Here is a 20,605-nt window from a genome sequence, read left to right as displayed (position 1 = left end):
CCTGTTGTAATCTGAGGTAACCCTCTTTGCTGTCCACTACACCTAAAATTTTGGTGTCATCTGCAAACTTCCTAACTGTACCTCTTATGCTTGCATCCAAATCATTTATGTAATTGACAAAAAGTAGAGGACCCAGCACCGATCCTTGTGGCACTCCACTGGTCACAGACATCTAGTCTGAAAAACAACCCTCCACCACCACTACCCTCTGTCTTCTATCTTTGAGCCAGTTCTGTATCCAAATGGTTAGTTCTCCCTGTATTCCATGAGATCTAACCTTGCTAATCAGTCTCCCATGGCGAACCTTGTCGAAAGCCTTATTGAAGTCCATATAGATCACATCAACCCCTCTACCCTCATCAATCCTCTTTGTTACTTCTTAAAAAAACTCAATCAAGTTTGTGAGACATGATTTCTCATGTACAATACCATGATGACTACACCTAATCAATCCTTGCCTTTCCAAATACATGTACATCCTGTCCCTCAGGATTCCCTCCAATAACTTGCCCAATACCGACGTCAGGTTTACTGGTCTATAGTTCCCTGGCGTGTCCTTACCACCCTTCTTAAACAGTGGCACCACATTTGCCATCCCCCAGTCTTCTGGCACCTCACCTGTGACTATCAATGATACAAATATCTCGGCTAGAGGTGCAGCAATCACTACTCTAGCTTCCCACAGAGTTCTGGGGATTTATCAACCTTTACCTGTTTCAAGACTCCAGCACTTCCTCCTCTGTAATATGGACATTTTGCAAGATGTTACCATCTATTTCCCTACATTCTATATCTTCCATATCCTTTTCCACAGTAGATACTGATGCAAAATACTCCCCCATTTTCTGTCAATTGCTACTAATTACTACAATTCCTTTGGCCTATGTGGGAGCACAGGGGAGAAACATTGGACTTTCTCTGAGTTTAAAGGAGCATTAGTGAGCTAATCTACTAGGCATATACACAGAGAATTAAAGTCTATCAAGTGCAGCTTTAAAACTGATGGATGAATAACAGCACTCATCATATATTTGATTTCTCAATATGCATGAAGTTCTTCATAAGGCTCCCAGTGGGAACTCAAGCCATACATGAAAATTGGCTTCATATTTTAGAGTGGCTGGACTATAAAGAGTAGGAACATGCAAGGACCACCTTTGCCCTATGGTAAATTGGTTGAGTCAAGGTAGCAGAAAAGGACTCCACAAATGCCCTCAGTGCACTAGCGTTAAGGAGAAAATCAGTCAGAATTCTCTCTTTTGGTCACTACTTGGCGACCATATACTGAAACATTTCATTTTAAGGTTAATTGATAATTACAAGGTGATGACTGGGTCTCAGCCATGACAGCACCCATTCCTGTGCCAGATGACGTGGGTAGAACAGGGACAAGAATGGCTGTTGCAGGTTCCAGGGTTTAAATGTTTTAGTAGGATCAGACATGGGGGTAAAAAAGGGGGAGGTGTGGCATTACTTGTCAAAGACAGTATTACAGCAGTGGAATGGACGATGGAAGAGGACTTGCCATCTGAGGTAGTTTGGGCTGAGGTTAGAAATAGGAAAGGTGAGGTCACCCTGTTAGGTGTTTTCTACAGGCCTCCTAATAGTCCTAGAGAAGTAGAGGATAATATTGCGAGGATGATTCAGGAAAAGAGTGAAGGTAGCAGGGTGGTTGTTATGGGGGACTTTAACTTCCCAGATATTGACTGGGAGAGCTATAGCTCGAGTTCATTAGATGGGTCGGTGTTTATCCAATGTGTGCAGGAGGGTTTCCTGACACAATATGTAGACAGGCCAACAAGAGGTGAGGCTATACTGGATTTGGTTCTAGGTAATGAACCAGGCCAGGTGTTAGACTTGGAGGTAGGTGAGCACTTCGGGGACAGTGACCACAACTCGGTGACTTTTACTTTAGTGATGGAGAGGGATAAGTGTGCGCCGCAGGGGAAGAGTTATAGCTGGGGGCAGGGAAATTATGATGCAGTGAGGCATGACTTAGGATGTGTGGATTGGAAAAACAGGCTTCAAGAGAAGAACACTAATGAGATGTGGGGATTGTTCAAGGAGCAGCTACTATGTGTCCTCGATAAGTATGTACCAGTCAGGCATGGTGCAAAGGGCCTTGTGAGGCAGCCGTGGTTTAGTAAGGAATTGGAATCCCTTGTGAAAGGGAAGAAGGCGGCATATGTAAAGATGAGGCGTGAAGGTTCAGTTGGGGCGATAGAGAGTTATAAGGTAGCCAGGAAGGATCTAAAGAGAGAGCTAAGAGAAGCGAGAAGGGGACATGAAAAGTCTTTAGCTAGTAGGATTAGGGAAAACCCAAAGGCTTTCTATAGGTATGTCAGGAATAAAAGGATGACTAGGGTAGGTATCGGTCCAGTCAAGGATAGTAGTGGGAAGTTGTGTGTGGAGGCGGAGGAGATTGGAGAGACACTAAATCAATACTTTTCATCAGTATTCACTCAGGAACAGGACATTGTTGCTGATGTGAATATGAAGTCACAAATGATTAGAATGGATGGCCTGGAAATATGCAGGGAAGAGGTTCTGGGAATATTGGAGAGGATGAAAATAGATAAGTCTCCTGGGCCTGATGGCATTTACCCTAGGATCCTATGGGAAGCTAGGGAGGAGATAGCAGAGCCATTGGCCTGGATTTTTATGTCGTCATTGTCAACGGGAATAGTACCAGAGGACTGGAGGATAGCGAATGTGGTCCCCTTGTTCAAGAAAGGGAGTAGGGATAGCCCTAGTAACTATAGGCCAGTGAGTCTGACTTCAGTGGTGGGCAAAGTCTTAGAGAGAATGGTAAGGGATAAGATTTATGAACATCTGGATAGGAATAACGTGATCAAGGATAGCCAGCATGGTTTTGTGAAGGGCAGGTCGTGCCTCACAAACCTTATTGAGTTCTTTGAGAAGGTGACTAAGGAGGTGGACGAGGGTAAAGCAGTAGATGTTGTGTATATGGATTTTAGTAAGGCGTTCGATAAGGTTCCCCATGGTAGGCTAATGCTAAAACTACGGAGGTATGGCATTGAGGATACATTAGAGGTTTGGATTAGGAATTGGCTGGCTGGAAGGAGACAGAGGGTAGTAGTTGATGGACTATGTTCATCTTGGAGTGCAGTTACTAGCGGTGTACCACAAGGATCTGTTTTGGGACCATTGCTTTTTGTTATCTTTATAAATGATCTAGAGGAAGGGCTTGAAAGCTGGGTAAGCAAGTTTGCGGATGACACAAAAGTCGGTGGAGTTGTGGATAGTGAGGAAGGAAGTGGTAGGTTACAGCGGGATATAGATAAGTTGCAGAGCTGGGCAGAAATGTGGCAAATGGAATTCAATGTAGCTAAGTGTGAAGTCATTCACTTTGGTAGGAGTAACAAGAAGATGGATTACTGGGCTAATGGTAGGCTACTTGGTAGTGTGGATGAGCAGAGGGATCTTGGTGTCCATGTACACAGATCTCTGAAAGTTGCCACCCAGGTAAATAGTGCTGTGAGGAAGGCATATGGTGTACTGGGCTTTATTGGTAGAGGAATTGAGTTCCGGAGTCCTGAGGTCATGTTGCAACTGTATAAGACTCTGGTGCGGCCTCATCTGGAGTATTGTGTGCAGTTTTGGTCGCCATACTATAGGAAGGATGTGGAGGCATTGGAACGAGTGCAGAGGAGGTTTACCAGGATGTTGCCTGGAATGGTAGGAAAATCTTATGAGGAAAGGCTGAGGCACTTGGGGCTGTTCTCATTGGAGAAGAGAAGGTTTAGGGGAGATTTGATAGAGGTGTATAAGATGATTAGGGGTTTAGATAGGGTCGACACTGAGAACCTTTTACCGCTAATGGAGTCAGGTGTTACTAGGGGACACAGCTTTAAATTAAGGGGTGGTAGGTATAGGACAGATGTTAGGGGTAGATTCTTTACACAGCGGGTTGTGAGTTCATGGAATGCCCTGCCAGTAGCAGTGGTGAACTCTCCTTCTTTATGGTCATTTAAGCGGGCATTGGATAGGCATTTGGAAGTTATTGGGCTAGTGTAGGTTAGGTAGGATTCGGTCGGCGCAACATCGAGGGCCGAAGGGCCTGCACTGTGCTGTATCTTTCTATGTTCTATGTTCTATGAATCAACAATAATGGCCAATTGGGAGAGTACCAGACAAACACCCACAGAGAGATTGTTGAAAATGTTCTTCTTGGCACAGAGAAAGTTAGAGAGCAAATTCAATAATAGTTCAAAATGATGAGGGGCTTTGAGATAGTAAATGAGGAGTTGTTTCAAATGGTAAAGAGGTTGGTAACCAAGGATACAGATTTAAGATATTAGACAAAAGAATCTGGGCAAGATGAGGTTTCCTTTGTTCAGTGAATTGCTAATAAAATCAGAGGACAGGTGGGTTGAACGGTCTCCCTCTCTTCTACATAATTCTATGCCACCCAACAAGCTATTAGAAGAGTAGGGTAGGATCTCACATTGTTGAGAATTTGAGTGGAGATTTATTTGGTTGCATGGTATAACCGTGGATCTCTGAACAAAAAACACCTGGTTCTTACATCGGAAAAAAATTCGAACTTACTTTCTCTCCCTTCAGATCTCCAATTTTCTGCTCACCATGCTGGAAAATAAACATGTTCAGTTCTGGTCAAGTTTCCATGTATCAGTACTCAGCAATTTTTCTCTCAGGCTTCTAATGAAAGTCATCAACCTGAAATGTTAAATATGTTTTTCTTCTCCACAGCTGCTGTCAAACTTGTGTCTTGCAGAATTTTTTACTTATATTCTGGCTTTCCAGCATTTGTTTTATTTTGCTCTTATGTGAAAGTAAGTAGTACAACAAAAATCGTGTATGGGGACTGGAAATTCCAGCAGTTTCTTTACATTGGGAAGGTCTGATCTAAAGGAAATGTAAGATTTTGAGTAAAGCTCAATATAGTCTTAACTTACCATTTTATCAGGTGGCCCAGGAGGTCCTGCTGGACCCTAGAAAGGAAGAAGATAACAATTATATGTTATAAAAGAAACTAGAAACAAATGGTATCACTGATAGCTACTATGCAGATCTAAGACCTGCAGTCAGACTATCTAAATGAACATGAAGGAGAAATTAATAGAAATTTGTACTGTTAATGTGAGCTGAAGACAAGTGCCAGGAGGTTCATGCAGACCATAAGTACTGCTATGGACTAATTGGACTAAATAGGCTGATTCTTTCATTTAGGCTCAACACAAAGTAGATTCTTCTGAAAGTGTGACTTCTCCTAAGGTTAAAATTTTTAATTGCTTGGTTATTCAGAATATAAACTTAGCGGAAGGAAAGGCCGCCAACACTCTTAAAGATCCATCCCACCCTAGCAATGTTTTTCTACAATCTCTACCATCGGGGAAAAGGTACAGAAGCCTGAACACACGCACCAGCCGGTTCCGTAGCTGTTTCTACCCTATTGTTGTTAGAAAACTGAATGGACTCACAAACTCTTAACATTTGCCTGTACCTGTGTTTTTGTTTTTGCTGTTACTTACCTATTATTTGCTATCTATGCTGCTTAACTCTGTGATCTGCCTGTAATGCTCGCAAGACAAAGCTTTTCACTGTGCCTGGGTACACATGACAATAAATTCAATTCAATTCAGGAAAGAGTCAAGAAATTCAAGCTTTCCATCTTGCACTCTTCAGGACCAAGACACAAGTCATCTCCAAGATGTCTCCCTTCACATGCTCCTTCTTCTTTGGTGTTCTCCGTACAGGTTTGCAGTTTGGAGGACAAAATCTTGACACATACATTTTCATTTTCCCAGAGCATTATTTTGGGTTTTAGCGGTTACTTATTCTCACTAACTCCGTCCTCCTTTCAAAGACTTCTCTTTTCAGTTGTGTTCCTTGAACACGGTTATAATTTCAGATGCTGGATTTGGAGATTTTTCCCTTAGCTGCCATCCTGTTGTGCTTTAAGGCAACACTGTCACCAATATTTGGATATTGATGTGGAGTATCTCATGCTGTAAGTACCTTGTCATAGATTCTAACGCTGAGGCTACTTGTTCCTTATCTGTAAGCAAATCTTTTCACTTCCTTGTGTATTGTAACACTCATTTTACACTAATACATAAGAACACAAGAACTAGGGACAGGAGTAGGCAATTCAGCTCCTCAAGCCTTTTCTGCTATTCCATATGATCATGGCACATCCGAGCTCAGCCTTAACTCCTCTTTTTGATCCACTCTCCATAACCCTTCAACTATTACTAATTAAAAATCTGTCTATCTCCTCATTAAATTTACTCAATGTCCCTGCTTTGACTGTACTCTGGAATAGTAAATTCCACAAATTCAGGATATTTGAGAGAAGTAATTCCTCCTAATGTCTGTTCTAAATCTGCCATCCTTTATCCTAAAACCGCTCATTCTAGATGGCTGCACATAAGGAAACATCCTACCTACATCTACTTTGTCAATCCCATTTAGCATCTTGTATACCTCAAATAGATCTTTTCTCATTCTTCTAGACTCCAGAAAGCATAGGCTTTAACTGCACAATCTCTCTTCATTGGATGATCTCTGTAATTATTCTTGTGAACATGTTGGGCGATCAAATACAGCTGTCTACTTTACTGTTTAAGACCTCTTTCTTACATACTCATTCTAGACTGGTGCTTTCTCTCTTACTCATATCAGTCATGTGACCAGTTACATTATACAATTTACATGAAACCACTAAATCACTCTACCCACCACATTGCATATACTCCACCACCATTGTAGTTTTTGTCTTAATCATATAGTATAACACTATAACAACTTGCCAGAGCTTCTTCAATACCATCTCCCAAACTCACAACTTCTTGTATTCCAAAGTACCAGGACAGGAATTGCATGGGAACATCACATTAATTGTGGGTGTGGACTTTGCACATTCTCCCTGTGTCTGCATGGGTTTCCTCTTGGTGCTCCGGTTTCCTCCCACAGTCCAAAGATGGCGGGTTAGGTGAATTGGCCATGCTAAGTTGCCCACAGTGTTAGATGAAGGGATAAATGTAGGGGAATGGGTCTGGGTGGGTTGCTCTTCGGAGGGTCGGTGTGGACTTGGACCGAAGGGCCTGTTTCCACACTGTAAGTAATCTAATTACGTCTACATTACCCTTCAAGTGGTACATCAAAAAGGCTAAACCATAAACATTGACGTTGTTAGCACCACTGAGAATAAACAAATAGCTGCTTTGCCATTTATATCAAGTGGACAGGCTTGAAATTGGATACAATATATTATAAGTAAATTAAGGTGTCTAGTGGAGTATTGGAGAACAGTCAGTCTCCAGAACTATGCTGAGGCATATGTGAAAATATGGGGGTCAAAAAGTGTGGTGCGGGAGAAGCAGGAAAAGTGACACTTAGAGCATAAGCTCTTCATTCTGTAAGTCCAAGGAACATTCCTGATGAAGAGCTTATGCTCGAAACGTCGACCCTCCTGTTCTTCGGATGCTGCCTGGCCGGCTGTGTTTTTCCAGCACCACATTTTTTGATTCTGATCTCCAGCATCTGCAGCCTTCACTTTCTCCCACATGTGAGAATGTGACCATTCAGAAGTAATTATGTAATCCACTCACCCTTGGTCCAGGAGGACCTGCGATACCAGGATCACCTCGGTCTCCCTTTTGACCCCATTCCCCAGGAAGTCCTGTATCACCCTTAAGCACAATAAGATGAGGATTAGGTTTATTTTAACTGAAGACTGCACTAATATATAATCTGTATAATATTGTCAATAAATGGTCATTTGGTTGTACAGAACTTGATTTTTTCTGAAATAAGATATTTTGTTAAAGCATTTCAAGTTCCATTTATTAGAAAAATTCACAAAAATGCCATTGTATTTAACTGTATGAGAAGGGAGGGCTGATCAGTTAGCAGGTGGATTCTGATTTGCCGAGGCATTGCCATGGAGAATGTACCAGTTAATTATGAGTGGCAGTTCATTGTCAAGCCATAAATATTAAACCAGATTCTGATGGTCAAGAAATGAACCAGCAAATGGCCTTAACCTATTTTGTTGAATTGAAACAGGCACAATTTGTGTAAATGTTCTTCTGGCCTACAAAGAACAGGATCCTGTGTATTAACATCCACAGCTTCAATATACACAATTCATCATACTGTAAGCCCAAATAACAATCCTAAATTGTTGTCAGCATAACTCTTTGCACCTTCATGGTTATCCAGCAAATGTTGCCCAATTGCAGAATCACATCCAATGTTGGAGAATGTGTTGTGAGTTTTGTAAAGGTAGACTGGTTGAGTATGATCAGTATTTTGCTTGCTGTGGTTATTTTAAGGGATAGGTTATTGGATATGATCTGTCAGACTTTGGGGATGTATAGCCTACATACCAGGAATCACATTGGCACTGAAATTCATACATTACATTACCCAGTTGTATGATAAGCAAAACACCTTTGTGGCAGGATCTTGCTCATGGTGAACACGACTCTTTTTGAGACTGCATCATACCAATGTGACACAGGTGTTGCTTCAGGTGTTGCTCAAACTTTTGTAACAACTTAGCCTTCCAGGGTAAATTGAAGTTGACAGACATTCTTCAAGGCCAAAAATGACAAGCCTTAGGTTCATGAATTTGCAAGATACATAGTGGAAAATGATCTGATCCGAGTAGCCATTATCACATAGAATTATCTTATTCATAGGACGCAAGGTATTAACTGTACTCAACAAGCCTGTGCTTGCAAAACTCATAATGCAGTGTGCAGAATTACTTGGAATTAGATAACATTTGCTGGATAATTCTGAGTGTGCAAAGAATTATGTTGACAACCAACTTAGATTGCTAGTTGAGCTTGCAGTATGGTACATTTGTATGTGCTGGGAGCTATGTATATTATACATATGGCCCTCTTTTTTGCATCAGAAAGAACATGTTGTGGTTCTGTTCGCCGAGCTGGAAGTTTTTGCTGCAAACGTTTCGTTCCCTGGCTAGGGAACATCATCAGTGCTATTGGAGCCTCCTGTGAAGCGCTGCTTTGATGCTTCTTCCGGTATTTATAGTGGTTTGTTCTTGCCGCTTCCGGGTGTCAGTTTCAGCTGTAGTAGTTTGTATGTGGGGTCCAGGTTGATGTGTCTGTTGATGGATGTTCTTGCCGCTTCCGGGTGTCAGTTTCAGCTGTAGTGGTTTGTATATGGGGTCCAGGTCTATGTGTCTGTTAATGGAGTTTGTGGATGAATGCCATGCCTCTAGGAATTCCCTGGCTGTTCTCTGTCTGGCTTGTCCTACGATGGTAGTGTTTTCCCAGTCAAATTCATGTTCCTGGTTGTCTGAGTGTATGGCTACTAGGGATAGCTGGTCGTGTCGTTTTGTGGCTAGCTGATGTTCATGGATGCGGATTGTTAGCTGTCTTCCTGTTTGTCCTATATAGTGTTTTGTGCAGTCCTTGCATGGTATTTTGTAAACTACGTTAGTTTGGCTCGTGCTGGCTATTGGGTCCTTTATTCTAGTGAGTTGTTGTCTGAGTGTGGAGGTTGGCTTGTGTGCTGTTATGAGTCCTAAGGGTCGCAGTAGTCTGGCTGTCAGTTCTGAGACGCTCCGGATGTATGGTAGTGTGGCTAGTCCTTTTGGTTGTGGCATGTCCTCGTTCCGTGGTCTATCTCTTAGGCATCTGGTGATAAAGTTGCGTGGGTATCCGTTTTTGGCAAATACCTTGTATAGGTGTTCCTCTTCCTCTTTTCGCAGTTCTGGTGTACTGCAGTGTGTTGTGGCTCTTTTGAATAGTGTCCTGATGCAGCTTCGTTTGTGTGTGTTGGGGTGGTTACTTTCAAACGAAGCTGCATCAGGACACTATTCAAAAGAGCCACAACACACTGCAGTACACCAGAACTGCGAAAAGAGGAAGAGGAACACCTATACAAGGTATTTGCCAAAAACGGATACCCACGCAACTTTATCACCAGATGCCTAAGAGATAGACCACGGAACGAGGACATGCCACAACCAAAAGGACTAGCCACACTACCATACATCCGGAGCGTCTCAGAACTGACAGCCAGACTACTGCGACCCTTAGGACTCATAACAGCACACAAGCCAACCTCCACACTCAGACAACAACTCACTAGAATAAAGGACCCAATAGCCAGCACGAGCCAAACTAACGTAGTTTACAAAATACCATGCAAGGACTGCACAAAACACTATATAGGACAAACAGGAAGACAGCTAACAATCCGCATCCATGAACATCAGCTAGCCACAAAACGACACGACCAGCTATCCCTAGTAGCCATACACTCAGACAACCAGGAACATGAATTTGACTGGGAAAACACTACCATCATAGGACAAGCCAGACAGAGAACAGCCAGGGAATTCCTAGAGGCATGGCATTCATCCACAAACTCCATTAACAGACACATAGACCTGGACCCCATATACAAACCACTACAGCTGAAACTGACACCCGGAAGCGGCAAGAACATCCATCAACAGACACATTGACATGGACCCCACATACAAACTACTACAGCTGAAACTGACACCCGGAAGCGGCAAGAACAAACCACTATAAATACCGGAAGAAGCATCAAAGCAGCGCTTCACAGGAGGCTCCAATAGCACTGATGATGTTCCCTAGCCAGGGAACGAAACGTTTGCAGCAAAAACTTCCAGCTCGGCGAACAGAACCACAACAACGGACACCCGAGCTACAAATCTTCAACCAGACTTTAAAGAACATGTACATGCACTACAGCTTTATCCACTCAATAGAACTGGTGACAGCCATTTGTTAGCTCATTTCTCAGGGCAATACCTTGACCCAATCTGAGTCAAACTACTTGTCTTAAAATTTAAACAAAGTTTAGCTGTCAGTCATCACTAATTTGTGCATTCTCCATGGCAATACCTCTACCTATCAGCTTGCCAACCAATCAGCATTCTACTCCCACATCGTATAACGGCAGCTTCTCCTTTCCTTGATATTCTTGCAAAGTGTTCTGTTTAATGCAAGACAAGAAGTTTTGACAAAATGTACCTTCTTGAGCAACGCTCATATATTGTGTCTACTGATGTCATTGAAATAAGATCTAGAAGAGAAGTTTGACTCAGTTTCTGGGATATGGAACACTTTACCTGAAAAGCCTGTAACAGTTGATTTCAGAAATGATTTTCGGAGAGAGTTGGAGATAGCTGAAGATGAAAATCTTTCAGGATTATAAACAAAAAACAGTTGTTGCTTTTTTTTTCAAAATGATTCAATTTTTTGAACTGCCAGCATGTGCAAGGCAGACCAAATGGTCTGTTTCAGTGCTGTGTGATCCTCTGCTTCTATGTCAGTCAGGTAGGTGCACATATGATTCCTGAAATAGTTAACTCTTCTGGGCCAATAACATAAGAACATCAGAACTAGGAGCAGGAATACACCATCTGGTCCTTTGAGCCTGCTCTGCCATTCAATAAGATCATGGCTGATCTTTTCATGGACTCAGCTCCACTTACTCGCGCTCTCACCATTTTCTTTATTGTTCAAAAAAAATCTAACTTAGTTTTAAAAACATTTACTGAAGTAGAGTCAACCACTTTCCTGGGCAGGGAATTCCATAGATTTACAATCCTCTGGGTGAAGAAGTTCCTTCCCAATTCAGTCCTAAATCTGCTCCCCCTAATTTTGAGGCTATGCCCTCTTGTCCCAGTTTCACTTGACTGTGAAAGCATCCTCTCTACTTCTATCTTACCTATTCCCTTCACAGTTTTATGTGTTCCATAAGATCACCCCTCATTCTTCTAAATTCCAATGAATATAATCCCAGTCTACATAGTCTGTCCTCATAGGCCAACCCCCTCAAGTCCGGAATCAACCTAGTGAACTTCCTTTGCACCCCCTCTATTGCCAGTACATCCTTCATCAAGTAAGGAGACCAAAACTGCATGCAGCAATCCAGGTGTGGCCTCACCAACACCCTGCAACATAACCTCCCTGCTTTTAAATTCAATCCCTTTAGCAATGAAGGACAAAATTCCATTTGCCTTCTTAATGACGTGTTTTACCTGCAGACCAACCCTCTGTGATTCATGCACAAGGACACCCAGGTCCCTCTGCAACCATTCAAGTAATAATCTTTTTTACTGTTACTCCTATCAAAATGGATGACTTCACATTTATTAACATTGTATTCCATCTGCCAGACCTTTGCTCACTCACTTTAAGTATCTATGTTCCTCTGCAAAGTTTCACAGGCCTCTGCACACTTTGGTCTGCCACACATTCTAGTGGCATCTGCAAATTTTGGCACACTATACGTGGGCCCCAACTCCAAATCATCGATATAAATTTTGAATAATTGCGGTCCCAACACTGATCCCTGAAGCTCACCAGTAGTTACCGATTACCAACCAAAATAGCACTCATTTATCCCCATTCTTTGCTTCCTGTTAGTGAATCAATCTTCTATCCATGCTCATACTTTACCCATAATGCCATGCATCTTTATCTTATGCAGCAGCCCCTTGTGTGGCACCTTGTTGAAGAACTGGTGTCAATATGAAGGACTGTTCTGTGAATTAATGTACAATTCAACTCCCATTCATCATCACGCAGGATGTGACATAAACCAGCTCTGACATTTCTTGTCCACCACAGAGTTATGAATTATACAAAAACTTGCATTAAAAGCCTATTTCCCTTTTACCTTTTCGCCTTTAATAATAATGCTATTGTTTTTGAAGGTCACCTGAAATGTGAATGAGAAGATCAAGAAATTAGTCACTATTGAACTGAAAGATCAAAACTGAAATGAAGGCAAAACTACTTGCTGAGAGATTTGTGTCATTGCTGAAGACTGGAGATTGGGTAACATAGTGCCACTGTTTAAGAAAGGTGATAAAGAAAAGCCAGGGAAGTCTCAACCGGTGAGCCTGACATTAGTGGTGGGCAAGTTGTTGGAGGGAATCCAGAGGGATAGGATTTACACATATTTGGAAAGACAAGGACTGATTAGGGATAGTCAACACCGCTTTGTGGGTGGGAAATCATGTCTCACTAACTTGATTAAGTTATTTTAAGAAGTCACGAAAAAGATTGATGAGGACAGAGTGATGGATATGATCTATATGGACTTCAGTAAAGCGTTTGACACAGTTCCTAATGGTAGATTGGTTAGCAAGGTTATATCTAATGGAATATAGGGAGAACTAGCTATTTGGATAAACAAGTGACTTGAAGGTAGAAGACCGAGGGTGGTGGTGGAGGGTTGCATTTCAGACTGGAGTTCTGTGACCAGTGGTGTGCCACAAGTATCGATGCTGGGTCCTTTGCTTTTCATCATTTATATAAATGATTTGGATGTGAACTTAGGAGGTACAGTTAGTAAGTTTGCAGATGACAGCAAAATTGGAGTTGTAGGGGACAGTGAAGTTTACCTGAGAGTATGATGGCATCTTCTCAGCAACCTGCCTGCCCCGGCCGACCCATTGTCTCAGCCTGCTCCTGCCCCACCGAACTCATCTCCCAATACCTCGACACGGTCCTGTCCCCTTTAGTCCAAGAACTCCCCACCTACGTTCGGGACACCACCCACGCCCTCCACCTCCTCCAGGATTTTCGCTTCCCGGTCCCCAACGCCTTATTTTCACTATGGACATCCAGTCCCTGTACACCTCCATCCCCCATCACGAAGGACTCAAAGCCCTCCGCTTCTTCCTTTCCCGCCGCACTAACCAGTACCCTTCCACTGACACCCTCCTTCGACTGACTGAACTGGTCCTCACCCTGAATAACTTCTCTTTTCAATCCTCCCACTTCCTCCAAACTAAAGGAGTTGCCATGGGCACCCGCATGGGCCCCAGCTATGCCTGCCTCTTCGTAGGATATGTGGAACAGTCCATCTTCCGCAACTACACTGGCACCACCCCCCACCTTTTCCTCCGCTACATCGATGACTGTATCGGCGCTGCCTCGTGCTCCCACGAGGAGGTTGAACAGTTCATCAACTTTACTAACACCTTCCATCCCGACCTGAAATTCACCTGGACTGTCTCAGACTCCTCCCTCCCCTTCCTAGACCTTTCCATTTCTATCTCGGGCGACCGACTCAACACAGACATCTATTATAAACCGACTGACTCCCACAGCTACCTGGACTACACCTCCTCCCACCCTGCCCCCTGTAAAAACGCCATCCCATATTCCCAATTCCTTCGTCTCCGCCGCATCTGCTCCCAGGAGGACCAATTCCAACACCGCACAACCCAGATGGCCTCCTTCTTCAAGGACCGCAGATTCCCCCCAGACGTGATCGACGATGCCCTCCACCGCATCTCCTCCACTTCCCGCTCCTCCGCCCTTGAGCCCCGCTCCTCCAACCGCCACCAAGACAGAACCCCACTGGTTCTCACCTACCACCCCACCAACCTGCGCATACAACGTATTATCCGCCGCCATTTCCGCCACCTCCAAACGGACCCCACCACCAAGGATATATTTCCCTCCCCTCCCCTATCAGCGTTCCGCAAGGACCACTCCCTTCGTGACTCCCTTGTCAGATCCACACCCCCCACCAACCCAACCTCCACCCCCGGCACCTTCCCCTGCAACCGCAGGAAATGTAAAACTTGCGCCCACACCTCCACACTCACTTCCCTCCAAGGCCCCAAGGGATCCTTCCATATCCGCCACAAGTTCACCTGTACCTCCACACACATCATCTATTGCATCCGCTGCACCCGATGTGGCCTCCTCTATATTGGTGAGACAGGCCGCTTACTTGCGGAACGCTTCAGAGAACACCTCTGGGCCGCCCGAACCAACCAACCCAATCACCCCGTGGCTCAACACTTTAACTCCCCCTCCCACTCCACCGAGGACATGCAGGTCCTTGGACTCCTCCACCGGCAGAACACAACTACACGACGGCTGGAGGAGGAGCGCCTCATCTTCCGCCTGGGAACCCTCCAACCACAAGGTATGAATTCAGATCTCTCCAGCTTCCTCATTTCCCCTCCCCCCACCTTGTCTCAGTCGGTTCCCTCAACTCAGCACCGCCCTCCTAACCTGCAATCCTCTTCCTGACCTCTCCGCCCCCACCCCACTCCGGCCTATCACCCTCACCTTGACCTCCTTCCACCTATCCCACCTCCATCGCCCCTCCCCCTAGTCCCTCCTCCCTACCTTTTATCTTAGCCGGCTTGGCTCTCTCTCTCTTATTCCTGATGAAGGGCTTATGCTCGAAACGTCGAATTCTCTATTCCTGAGATGCTGCCTAACCTGCTGTGCTTTGACCAGCAACACATTTGCAGCTGTGATCTCCAGCATCTGCAGACCTCATTTTTTACTCGAAAATCTTGATGAGATGGGCCAGTGAGCGGAGGAGTGGCAGATGGAGTTTAGTTTAGATAAATGTGAGGTGCTACATTTTGGAAAGGTACATCAGGGCAGGACCAATACACTTAATGGTAATGTCCTGGGGAGTGTTGCTGAATAAAGAGACCTCGGAGTGCAGGTTCATAGTTCCTTGAAAGTGGAGTTGCAGGTAGTGAAGATGGCGTTTGGTATTTTTTCCCTTATTGAACAGAGCATTGTGTGTGGAGGTGGGAGGTCATGTTGAGGCTATACAGGACATTGGTTCAGTTACTTTTGGAATATTGTGTGCAATTCTGGTGACTCTCCTTATAGGAAGGATGTTGTGAAACTTGAAAGGGTTCAGAAAATATTTATAATGATGTTGTTCGGGTTGGAGGGTTTGAGCTATAGGGAGAGATTGAACAGGCTGGGGCTGTTTTCCCTGGAGCGTTGGAGGCTGAGGGGTGACCTTATGGAGGTTTATAAAATCATGAGGGGCATGGATAGGATAAATAGACAAGATCTTTTCCCAGGTTGGGGAATCCAGAACTAGAGGGCATAGGTTTAGGGTGAGAGAAGAAAGATTTGAAAGGCACCTAAGGGGCAACTTTTTCACACAGAGGGTTTATGGAATGACCTTCCAGATGGAGGCTGGTACAATTACAACCTTTAAAAGGCATGATGGGTACATGAACAGGAAGGCTTTCGAGGGACATGAGCCAAATGCTCGCAAATAGGACCAAGTTAATTTGGGATATCTGGTTGGCGTGGATGAGTTAGACCAAAGGGCCTGTTTCTGTGCTGTAAATCTCTATGATTCTATGACTCTACAAAAAATATTTACATAAGGAACATGGTCAAATCCACAAGAGGGAAGGTGAACACATCACTTCAGCATAAACACCATTATTCAGAAGGTAACATGGGATTACATAGGCACTGCTTCTGTGCTGCATATTCTAACTGTTCCATGCCAGTGTTAATGTTCCACACAAGCTTCCTTCCACCCACCTTCATCAAAGTCTGTCAGCATATTTTGCTATTTCTTTTTCCCTCATGCACTTATCTAGTTTCCACTTAAATATAGTGTGCAACTCATCTGCATTAATTCTGTAGTAGTAAGCTCCACATTCAAATCATTCTAAATTCTTTGTTCTCTTACACCTCTCATAGAATCATAGAATCCCTACAGGGGAAGCAGGCTGTTCAGCCTATCGAGTCCAAACTGACCCTCCAAACAGCAGCCCACCCAGATCCACCCCCTTATCCTATCCCTGTATTTCCTGTGGTTAATCTACCTGGCCTGCACATCTTCAGACTGTGGGATGAACCCACATAGTCAGTCACCTGAGGATGAGACCAAACCTGGGTTCCTGGCACTGTGAGGCAGCAGTGCTTCACTGAGCCACCATGCCACCTCTCATAATCTCCTTTATGACCACTCTATGACTCGGGACGATGCCCCCTGTGCCAATAGCCAACCTCTTAGCAAACATGTGCACCATGACACCAGCTCCTACCCCAACTGCCAAGACTTTCCTACAGTTTCTCCCAACCATTAATGTGCTTTCTCCCTAATGTTGCAGCGGTAGCAATGGCCTCTATTAGTGGTGGCATTGTTAAGGCTTCCGAGCTGCTAGACCTGTGGTTGGACCAGAGGGGCCAGTGAGCTGCCATCCTTAATCAAAAAGTGGTCCTAGAAACAGCCTCTTTATTGGCAATATGCTCCCAGGATTCTGCCACTGGCTGATATGCATTGCCTCAGGATTCTACCATCACTGACAAAGTTTAAATACATCTTCTTGACATTTACCATATCAAAGCCTTACTTTTTAAAAGACTTCATAACTCTCTCTTTTCTGGAGAAAAGAGTCCCACATCTTGTCTATATTTTCTGATAGTTGCACCATCTCAGACCTTTAAATCTAGTGTGTGCATGCACTCTCCAAGAAATGGGTTGTGTCAATAACATTTAAAGTAGAACTATATAGTTACCTGGGAAAGAATGCAATAAAGAAATATGAGTGCTTATGCAGTCTATGGTGTTTTATGACCCCACCCAATGATCTCTCCCAGTCAGTACCACTTATTTAATTCTGCTATGCTGGTGAGTCTCAGACTGCTGACTGATTATGCTACTATCTAATTACACATACTGAGACAATCTGGGAGTTGCAGTTGTCTCTCAGAAAGTTATGAGCCTCTGGTCTGTACATCTAGATTTATTAATTAATTCTTTTGAACAAAAACTTACATTTGATCCAGGTGGCCCAGGCAGTCCTGGCCTTCCCTGCAAAGATACAGATTCCATTTAGTACACAAGTGACAAACCTATTAACTTTAGCTTTGTCCATTTAGATTAGACTGGATCCAGAGGGAATTAATGTTTGTAAAGAACCTACTGTATCTCCTTTTTGTCCCTTTGGACCAATTGTTCCCTGAAAAAAAAGCAAAAGTAATTGATTATTATTTGAAATATAATTGATTATTTAATTCCTTACTGCTATAAAGGGTGCAAGTTCTGCTGCCCAGCATGCTAATGCATATGAGGACCACATTTCATTTCATTTTCCAAACCACCATCTTCCATCCTTTCAAATTATTACACACAAAGTTGCAGCACGAAAGATGGTAACTTTGCCACATGTATTCCCAATGCTCACCAAGGAGTGTGGCACTGGAATCTTTATACAACCATGCCCAATAACTGAGCATTTTGCAAATCTCTTGAAAAGAATCTTACAGCACAAGGGGTAGAGGAGGTCCGTTTGCCCTATTGTATCTGTGCTGGCCCTTTCACCAGTCAAGATTGCCTTAATGTTTAGACTCGGTGAAGGGCTTTTGCCCGAAACAACGATTTCGCTGCTTGTTGGATGCTGCCTGAACTGCTGTGCTCTTCCAGTACCACTGATCCAGAATTAATTTTTAGACCATCCCAAGGAATTTTGGTTTCCCCAGGCTAACCACCTTTCAATGCTTTCATCTAATATTGAACGAAGCTGGAGCAAACATTCACATTTCCAGAACAGCCAACACCATGACTTGCTGTTTCATAGTAATATCTGGAATTTATGTTTACTTTTTGAGGAAATAGTCCCAAAGATTGAAAGAAGCAAATAAGATGGAGTCTCTGGGTCCAGGTACAGCACCCAGGAAGATTTAAGGCTAGCCTGATATTGGACTTTGATCTTACAATTGGCAAAGCAGGTTGAATGAATTGGAGATTGGAGATTTCCATACTAGTCAGAAAGTGAAAAAGTTCTTTATTAACCTATTTAATAATACTTGACAGTCGGCCTTTTTCACAATTTCTAACATTTTCATCACTAGTAAATAGAACTGTTCCAAATAAGTAAATTTAACACACAATTGTATTTGGTGTCTCAGTGATTCTTCTCCCTGGCTGTTTGTAAAAGTGTCCTGGAGATTACTGGAAAATTCCCAGAGGACAGTCCTTGGCCTTTGGCCATCTAATTTGAAACTCATCTAACATTTTCAGGGTGGGCTGCAGTTTAGGCCGAGAAACTAAAGAGTCCCAGCAATTTAGAAATAGGACGAACGTCTGCTCAGACTGAAGACAGGATATCCCCCTCCTGAAATAGCTTATTTTGCTCAGGTTTTCTGCAGCAAAATATCCAAAACACATTTTAATCAATACACTATTATACCAAAAATTATGCGTTTACTGCAACTAAAGATTGTTTTTCCAAATTACAAAATATCTGTCACTCAATATCAGGCTATTCAGTCACAATTGGCTCAGGCTGCCATGCAGGCACAAGAGGCTGCTCCCATTCATGTTCATCTAATCCTATCAGCATTGTCATTGATTCCTTTCTTTTCATTTATTTATCTGGTCTCTCCATAAAATTATCTACACTATTCATTTCAAATACACTTTAGGGTCATAAGTTCCACATTCAAACTACTTTCTGGGTAAAGATGATTCTCCTGAATTCCCTGTTGAATTTTAGAGTGATCACCTTAAAGTTAGTGACTTAGTTCAAAGGTCTAAAGACGAATGAAAAACTGATAGAGACAAGTTTGTTGAAAAGTTGACAAGTTCCTGTTTGTTGAAAAAGTAAGTAGGGAACTGTTCATTAAATACAATTTTTAACAGGATTTTTAAAAAATAATTGAGCACATCGGGCTATGTTCTTCTGTCCCAATGCTGTACAAACATATCAGTAACTGTATATATTCAGGCAGGGGAAAACTTTAAATTCAAATTTCCCACCTGATTCTCCCACTTTAATTGTCATGGAAATTTAGAAGGTGGCAACCTAACTCTCAGTCACATTGTTACTGGGCTCAGTCTTGATCAGTTGTGAATTTCCTAGAAATAGATATCTTCATCAAAGTGACATCAATGTGAAGCATGCTGTTTATTTAGCTTGTGAAGCTTGGGCAAAACATCTTTTGGAGTGGTGAACATTTTGACCAGTAAGTGTAAAAGCTCTTGTCAATTTCTAATACTATGATTAGATTAGATTACTTACAGTGTGGAAACAGGCCCTTCGGCCCAACAAGCCCACACCGACCCACCGAAGCGCAACCCACCCATACCCCTACATTTACCCCTTACCTAACACTACGGGCAATTTAGCATGGCCAATTCACCTGACCCGCACATCTTTGGACTGTGGGAGGAAACCGGAGCACCCGGAGGAAACCCACGCAGACATGGGGAGAACGTGCAAACTCCACACAGTCAGTCGCCTGAGGAGGGAATTGAACCCAGGTCTCTGGCGCTGTGAGGCAGCAGTGCTAACCATTGTGCCACCGTGCCGCCCATCCACTGTGCCACCGTGCCGCCCATCCACTGTGCCACCGTGCCGCCCATGAAGTGGTGTATGATAATTCAAGTTTTTTTAAATGTATTAATTGATCTTGAGCTATGTCCTCAAAAGGTAAGAGGCCATTAAATCAACCAGCTAAGTGTCACGTTAGAGTGTCTTATCCAGTGAATTAAAGGATCTTCTGCATTCAACAGTATTGTAAATCTGATTTTGATGTGTCATCTGGACAAATTGTTTTGATTTTTATACTCAGTTAAAGTTCACGCATTTATTGAGTCTTTGAAAAACTAGACTTCTTTGATTGCACGTTCATCTGTTAAACCTTTGAAAAAAACTGATAACATGTCTAGCCATCTGGTCGGGTAACTTCAAAATCTCTATTGTGCTGAACTCTAGAGGGTTTGCTTAATCAGTTTACAATAGAATCTTATAATGAATGTGGCACTGACTTTCAAACCTCAGCAGTAATTTAGT

At 43.2% G+C, this 20,605-nt stretch overlaps 1 protein-coding gene across 1 annotated transcript in view; it reads right to left on the bottom strand.

Annotated features, from left to right (window-relative positions):
• Positions 1–20,605, bottom strand: part of LOC132826571 (collagen alpha-1(VII) chain-like) — a 248,660-nt gene that overhangs the window by 166,367 nt on the left and 61,688 nt on the right. The window contains exons 26-31 of the mRNA XM_060842528.1: positions 17,735–17,770; positions 17,587–17,622; positions 12,685–12,726; positions 7,599–7,679; positions 4,941–4,976; positions 4,573–4,611 (exon numbers count right to left, since the gene is read on the bottom strand). Of these exons, the coding sequence (XP_060698511.1) occupies positions 4,573–4,611; positions 4,941–4,976; positions 7,599–7,679; positions 12,685–12,726; positions 17,587–17,622; positions 17,735–17,770 (270 nt within the window). The remainder of the gene's footprint in view (positions 1–4,572; positions 4,612–4,940; positions 4,977–7,598; positions 7,680–12,684; positions 12,727–17,586; positions 17,623–17,734; positions 17,771–20,605) is intronic.

This window comes from Hemiscyllium ocellatum, chromosome 23 (assembly GCF_020745735.1).
Source record: "Hemiscyllium ocellatum isolate sHemOce1 chromosome 23, sHemOce1.pat.X.cur, whole genome shotgun sequence".
In the NCBI taxonomy this organism is placed as follows: domain Eukaryota; kingdom Metazoa; phylum Chordata; class Chondrichthyes; order Orectolobiformes; family Hemiscylliidae; genus Hemiscyllium; species Hemiscyllium ocellatum.
The sequence above is the reverse complement of the archived record's forward strand: the minus strand, read 5'-3'. Positions and strand labels throughout refer to the sequence as shown.